Source organism: Mizuhopecten yessoensis, unplaced genomic scaffold, assembly GCF_002113885.1.
Source record: "Mizuhopecten yessoensis strain PY_sf001 unplaced genomic scaffold, ASM211388v2 scaffold716341, whole genome shotgun sequence".
In the NCBI taxonomy this organism is placed as follows: Eukaryota; Metazoa; Mollusca; class Bivalvia; order Pectinida; family Pectinidae; genus Mizuhopecten; species Mizuhopecten yessoensis.
In genome coordinates, this window is record NW_018480068.1 from 160,705 (window position 1) to 168,632 (window position 7,928).

The following is a 7,928-nucleotide window of genomic DNA, read 5'->3' on the forward strand; positions in this document are numbered from 1 at the left end:
TGGCGGCCATATTGGATTTCTGATCGACCCGAAAAATAACAACACTTTGTCAGGACCATGAGGCGATCATTCCTACCAACTTTCAGTTCAATCGGTCCAGCAGAACTTGACTTTAAGTTTGAAATAGGTTTTCAAAATGGCGGCCGTGGCGGCCATATTGGATTTCTGATCGACCCGAAAAATAACAACACTTTGTCAGGACCATGAGGCGATCATTCCTACCAACTTTCAGTTCAATCGGCCCAGCAGAACTTGACTTTAAGTTTGAAATGTAAAATGTTAACGGACGACGGACGACGGACGACGACGGACGAAAACGGATAGCAATAGGTCACTTGAGCTAAAGCTCAGGTGACCTAAAAAGCGCATGTACATGTTACCAAGGTGGTCGTGCAAACCAAGTTGCTACATGATCTAATAAGGGACTTGTTCTCAAATTGGAGAATGCACAATAAGGGGATCGTGTATACAATGTCTGGTCGTGATCCTTAATGGAGTTCATGAGAAGTAGCTTTAACAACAAGACATGAAAATTCCAAGATGGCAAAGGCAGTCATTTTGTTTTTATATCGAATTTGAACATGTACAACTATGGACCATGGGAATCACGTATACCAAGCTTTATAATCATTTTATTACTTTCCGAAAATAAAGGAATGTTACAAGCAATATTTTTGATAAAATTCAAGATGGCCAAGTTGCTATTTTGTTTTTTCCAAAATGTGTAAATTTCAAGCTGGCACAACTAGGTACTAATTAAACCATATATACCAAGTTTCATCATAACCCAATTAATATTTCCTGAGAAACATGTTCACAAAGGATGAGTGTCTATAAGGCCCTCTTTGGGCCCCGGTATTTTCACCTCCTTATTTTGTTCAAAGTTGTCCTATTGTATGACATGCGGAAAAACTAAGGTAAAACTTAGACTGAAAGTGGGTTTCTGGGGGTACCAAAAGGGGTAGGGTTAATCACAAATACAGTTTGCTGTTTTCAAAATGAGCTCGGGTTGGAGATTTCTCTGTCACACCCTCAAGGTAGGGGAAGATTCTATTAGTCTCCCCCTTGGGTTGAGACGGGGGATTGACCCCCGGATTCCCCTATTCATAACAATGGTATGACGTCATGTCATCAATACAATGACTTCAGGTCAACAGCCCATCAATATCACCTGAATTTAGCCTGTAACGTTATCATTACATTGTGTATATGATACACAATGGGAGAACAGGGTAAGAGAAAAAGATTCATTCACCACCTTGTGGGTGAGAGATTCTATTAGTCTCTCTACATGTGTTTTCAAAGAAGAATATCAGAAGTATGTCTTAATGTCAAATAAAAGGATAAAGCCACCAGTATCTTATCCCCTTTCTTTAGTAACCCTTGTAAAACATACCATCAACCAGGGGGGCCTGATAATTTGTTACAGCTATATTTTAACCTAAACTGGGGTGTTCAGAGTAATTGAACCCCCAATGATCACATTTTACTGAAAATTGATCTAAACCCCTAAAATGTGTAATATTATTCTGAACACTCCAGTTTAGGTCCAAATATAGCTGTAACAAATTATCACGTCCCTCTGCCTTCAACAGATAGCTAGGAAGTCATTCAACTCACATTGCTATGTTCCTCTTGGATTTATCATTCAAACTAAAAGCAGAGGTGCAAACTTATTAAGTATTTTTAATGTTGCAAAACGAAGACAGATCAAAAATAAGTTTACAACATTAGTTTCTTTAAGTATAATCAATAGAGTACTAATTATAAGTTATGGACAAATTTATTTTCTTTACCTGATACAATGATTAGACCATTTCTCTTGATAAAGCTACTGAGGTATAAAATTGCATGTCAAATTTAATGCACAACAGGAATGCAGCAGAACACACTAGCTGCATCAATGATACATGTACCATCAGTCTGCTTCAAAATGGGGAAAAAGTTCAATCAGACAATAATTTAAAAGTACACTGTAATCAAATGATTGTATTGATCTATGTTATGGCCGACGTCATCAATGGACAACTTTGACCAGGGATGTGGGGTTCACCAGGGATGGGGGTTCACCAGGGGTGGTGGCTCACCAGGTAATGGGTTCATGCAGAATAGGTTCATCAGGAATGGGTTCACCAGGAATAGGGGTTCACCAGGGATGGGGGTTCACCAGGGATGGGTTCACCTGGAATGGGGGTTCACCAGGGATGATGGTTCACCAGGTAATGGGTTCACCAGGATGGGGGTTCACCAGGGATGGGGGTTCACCAGGGATGATGGTTCACCAGGTAATGGATTCACCAGGAATGGGGGTTCACCAGGAATGGGGGTTCACCAGGGATGGGAGTTCACCAGGAATGGGTTCACCTGGAATGGGGGTTCACCAGGGATGGGGGTTCACCAGGGATGATGGTTCACCAGGTAATGGGTTCACCAGGAATGGGGGTTCACCAGGGTTGGGGGTTCATTAGGGATGTGGTTTCACTGGTAAGGCTCTTACCTATGGCAGCGATGTTTGGAATCAATGGTAGGGCAGGGTATCCAATCAACAGTAAAGCCCCGCCTTCTTTTCCATATTTAGTACCCAGGTGTGTCACAGGAGGGTACAGGTGGTCAAGACCTGAATCTGTATTTTGCTGTTTTAGTCAATTTCATTGAAGTAGAACGACCACAGAGTCTGATGTCACATGACTGCTGATTCTGATGTCGAAGGTAGTGAAGCAACATGACCGTGGGGTCTGATGTCTCTGGGGGTAGAGTGGGTCTGGTGTCTCAGAGGGTAAAGTGGGTCTGGTGTCTCAGAGGGTAAAGAAGCATGACTATGGGGTCTGGTGTCTCCGAGGGTAAAGTAACATGACTATGGGGTCTGTTGTCTCAGAGGGTTAATTAACATGACCTTGGGGTCTGATGTCTCAGAGGGTAAAGTAACATGACTATGGGGTCTGATGTCTCCGAGGGTAAAGTAACATGACTATGGGGTCTGGTGTCTCCGAGGGTAAAGAAGCATGACTATGGGGTCTGGTGTCTCCGAGAGTAAAGTAACATGACCTTGGGGTTTGATGTCTCAGAGGGTAAAGTAACATGACTATGGGGTCTGATGTCTCAGAGAGTAAAGTGACATGACTGTGAGGTCTGGTGTCGGAAGGAGTAAAAAAACAAGACTTGTGTGTCTTTGATGTGGTCAGCAGCGACATAGTCAAACTTAAGGAAATTACAGTTCAAATATATCGTTTTTCAATAAAAAATTCTGATGAGTTCACGATTTTTTTCTCATTTGGATTTTTTTGTTTCAGCATCAATTTTTCTGTAAGTTAAAGCCATAAAAAACTTGTTGACGTAATGTATTTGTAAAACGTCCCCTACTTTTGATAAAAAATGCCCAGACACTTTCGTAAAAACTGGATGTAAACTTGAAAGATGTAGATCTAGTAATTTTAAGACAACAAACCCTGTACAACTAAGCAATGCACACAAAAATGGTTTATGTGCCTCTGTGGTCGAATATTTTCGATAGGACAGAGCAGCTCCAGTGATCGCTAACACAATGTGTAGACCAAGTGCAATTTCAAACCCAATCTTGTAATACAGAGTCAGAGTATAGCTAGACACTGACAAAGCTGTGGCAACGTAGACTCGTAAATTACTCCAGCCATTGGAAAGATATCGTCCCCATATATACACCCACATGAAAAACGGCAGTGTTACCCACTGATCCAAAATCGCATAGCGATGTTGCTCCGTAACAATCCGTATCATTTGGATCGGACCATAAATACAGGCCATGAAATTGAACACGTAGAATGTATAGGCATCAGTTTCAGTAATCTGTTCTCTGTCATGATGGTTAAATACGACTGCTAACCAGTACGCTCCCACTATGATATATCCAAAGTTCACCAGTGTATTCAGTGGCATTTTAAGCCATTTCGGTAGCACCATCTTCAAAATGGGACTTGCTCTCTCAGCATAGTGTTTCAGCCCTGTCTCTGTGAATGCACGATCAAATCCTCCGTTAAAAACAAGAAAACAAATAATGGCTGTTGCCATGGTTACCGTCATGAAAGCTCGAAGGAATACAGGAGCCATATTTTTCGTTTTCGTGATTCACTCTCCTGGTTATGTGTCACATGAAATTTTGTGCTGAAGCTGATCTGAAAAAGCAGATGGAGAAAATAGTCAAAAGCTGTGCAGGGGTACTGCATAATTGTATCTTCATGGTGAATGTCATCTTCGCTAGCCAAGGGTTCGCTTCGTATACACTCCACTTACGAAGCGAACCCTTGGCTAGCGAAGATGGGTAAATGTATCCAGAAGCATAACGTTAGATGAAATGAACAAAAACAGCCAAAACATCCAGTAAGTGAAATAAGAGGTTATGTAGTTTTTATAAATATACGTATATCTTTATGTTTCAATACCTTAAGCTATATCATTGGTTCCTGAAGTGAAGCAATATCAGCTGATATCACTTGGGTTATGATAAGTTATGTTCCTCATCTGTAGATTATCTTGGGTCTAGTCAATTTTCCAACCATCAATTTTTTTAAGTTGCATTGCTCATTATATATATACATTTTATTTGATGTCGCCCCTTGTTTTTTGAATGGTATAATCTGATAGCTCAAGTCTCAAAGCTTGTTTTCCGTTGAAAACTCTGTGAAGTGATGTTTCACTAACAATGTAATATCAAAAGTAACAGAGGTGATTAAATTGCAATGCCCCTTCTAGGGACCTCTGCTGAAGCTTTCTACTGCTTGAGCTAAAGACAAATTCCCTCTAGCAGAGTCCTTTGTTTGGAACAACTGACCATCTCTTTTCATTTTTTTTTGAAGCGGAGGTATCTGCACCCCTGCCAATTTTTTGTCTTAAAGGAGTCACTTATTTCAGACAATTAGGATCGAAACAGCTAGTGTTTGACCAGGGTGAGATATACTTCCCTTTGTGAAAGCAAGCCAGTGTATTTCTTACATTTCCCAAGTCATTAGATGGGGACCAATGTAGCATATGTCTTATTTGTCAATGCCTCGGATAAGGATTGAACTTGGAACTCTGAATGCATTGGTCGGAAGTACTGAGCTAAAGCCAATTCTCCTTTAACCAAGGTGACATCAACACTTGTCATTTGTGTATTAACAAGACTGAAACAGTTGTTTTAGTGATATGATATTCTAGGTATCATATTTTATTCTTTAATATCATATGGCTATATGATAGTGTAATCAACGTCAATTATAATCTATATCTACAGGGGAAAATGCTGAAATTTGAGAGCAGTGGGTCTTTTCACACATTTTTCAGTCAATATCAAAATAAGATGGGCAATTCTATGTAAAGTTAAAAAAAAATTGGAACATAATTTGTGAACCACTTTGAGACGACCTATATAAATAAGAACCCCAAATTATTATTATTATTATTATTATTATTTTTATAACATGAAGGGGTCAATTTCAGTTTGATGGGGTAAATGGCCCCATGGTGCCTAGTCCGCTAAAACTGACCATAATCACAGGCTTCATAATCCTGATCGGTCGCCTGTTTATAGACCATTAACAGGCCACCGATCAGAATTTTGAAGCCTGCTATTAGGCCAGTTATTGAGTTAAGGTCATAGGAGTGTATTGCTAAAAGGAAATAGGAAGTACATCCCTAGTTTAAAATCCAATGTAGGGAGATCACAATTTCCACATATTCTAATGTTTAATATTAAACGGATGAATATTGTATGTTTATTATTGAAAGAACAGTGTGTTCTTTCAATATTAAAGTATTTCAAAGCAATCCAGGCATTAATTCAGTTGTTTTTTAATCAATGGGTCACATGTGTCCATTTTTCTGTACTTCAGGAAACCGGCTACCTATTTCATTACTGTGAAGATTTTCAAGAACGATAACTCTTACATGCAATTACTATGTGTATATGGTTTTATTATAAAATGTCAATTTTTAATCGTTTATAGATAATTAATTTTACACAATTACAGCATTTATGAAATTGATATACATTAATGCAATACTAATCTATGTCAGTATCATTTTTATTGACATTATTTTGCAAAAGATTGTGTGTTTCATTTTTTTTTCAAAATTCACTCCTTTTTACATAAATTTCCATTTAAAATCCTTAAAATTCTGACAACCTATATTTTCTTTGTGGCAGAATTTTTTCCTTACATCAAAGCAATATAACTACAAAATTTGAAGAAATTCTACTGAGAAATGGCAACATAATCCTATTACCTTAAAGCAGACTACATGACTCCCTTCAGGATTATCCCTGTTATCTAACGTGAGTGCAGGCAAATTCGCCATGCACACAAATTCGCCACTCAGAGTGTGACGAAAATGTCATATGACGTCATAATAGTCATAAGATGTGACGTAAATAACGTCACCATAGTTTTCAACACAGTTAAAGCCTTCAAACATTTTGACAAGAAGAGGTATAAGAAGGGAAGTGTTATATTATTAATTAAAACAGTTATGAAATATCTTGTAACACAACGAATCTTAAAATATTTGTCTGTGCGACGGACATCTCGTCAACTAAACTCATTAATCTGAGGCCTATTGGTTGTGATTAAGTGTAAATGCATAACATTAACATAGAAAATACCTATATCTCAACGGTAATTGCAGTTTTATGGTCGACTGAGCCGGAAAGATTTGTGTATACTATAGTTTAGAAAAGAAATCAACCAGTATCTTTTAAAAAGTATTGTTCGCTTCTAACATCCAGCCAACTTACGACACTTTAATTAAAACACCATCTAGAAATGTTCTAGATTTATATTTGAAAAGAATTTGTTGTCGGCCTGAAAGCATTGTTGTACAATCCCATCATGGCTGTATGTATAGACCGACAGTTACAAAAGACTGATTTGTACATGAAAAATTAGTACTTTAACAACACCTAGCTGGGACAGTGTTGAATACGATTTCAAGCCCAAATATTGTTTTAATTTTCAGATATTTTCTGTCGACGTGCAAGACAATCGGGGATGTACATGTGACAAATGATCTAAAAGTCTGAGGGGGGGTGGGGGACGCGTTCAAAGCCCTGACCCTCTCATCCGGACCCGATAAAAAACATAATTTTGGGCACCAATTTGGAAGTTTTTATCTGATCAAGACTGGGTCTTTATTGCGATGCTTGTGAATTGACCCCATCTAGGCCAATCCCTAGACACCTACATTATTTGCAAATTAGTGAAATGTTTGATGGTGGCGAAACTGCCTGCATCTTTGAGCAAAACGAAACCGGAAATGGAGTGGACAGAATTAAGAAGCACCTCAAGAAGCGACTGACGCTTACAACGGTGTCACAATCAATGAACCAATGAACCAAAACCACGGAAGGTCTGATGACGTCACAAATGTTGCTGTGTGATGTCATTCATGCGTGTTTACAACAATGTTTATGTATCTAGGCATTTCGGTCAAATCTACTTCTGTACTGGTGCTCGTCGGCATTTTGATACATGTGTTTTTGGACAAATTATTAACTGAAACCCTTACTAATAAACTGGCATAATCTTCGACACGTCGAAGGTGGCCGAAAATTGGAAGAAGAAGAATATGACTGCATTTAGTCCTACGTTAGATATCTTTTATGGCATTTACATTTACATTTACGGCGATACTGCAAAGGGCCGTCGAACAGCATCAACTTGCAGGTAGACTGAGGAGTCTGAGGCTGTGGCAATTGGTAACTTGACCAAGGGGTTGATTTTCGCTGTTTATATTAAAAAGAACTGTTATATGTGAAAATACATTATCGCACAGTTGTTTGTTATACACACGTTTACCTTAACGCCGTGGAGGTGAAGAAAACGTTAGGTCTACTTTCCTTTTTGATGCTTTTCGGAATATTTTTGATTCGTCGAGTGGTAAAATCTAAAAGTCCGAGTTATTCCGAACGACTACTAAAA

The 7,928-nt window shown here is 38.7% G+C and overlaps 1 protein-coding gene across 1 annotated transcript; it reads right to left on the reverse strand.

Annotated features, from left to right (window-relative positions):
- Positions 1–1,625: 1,625 nt before the first annotated feature.
- Positions 1,626–7,874, reverse strand: LOC110443353 (transmembrane protein 187-like). Its single transcript, XM_021487532.1, has 2 exons — positions 7,806–7,874; positions 1,626–4,148 (listed from the first exon to the last, which is right to left on the reverse strand). Exon 2 carries the CDS (start codon positions 4,081–4,083, stop codon positions 3,268–3,270), a length of 816 nt encoding a protein of 271 aa, XP_021343207.1. The 5' UTR covers positions 4,084–4,148; positions 7,806–7,874; the 3' UTR covers positions 1,626–3,267.
- Between the last annotated feature and the right edge of the window lie 54 nt (positions 7,875–7,928).

Excerpts from the sequence above, each read along its gene's own strand:
- LOC110443353 (XM_021487532.1), bottom strand. The coding sequence starts at position 4,083 with ATGGCTCCTGTATTCCTTCGAGCTTTCATGACGGTAACCATGGCAACA.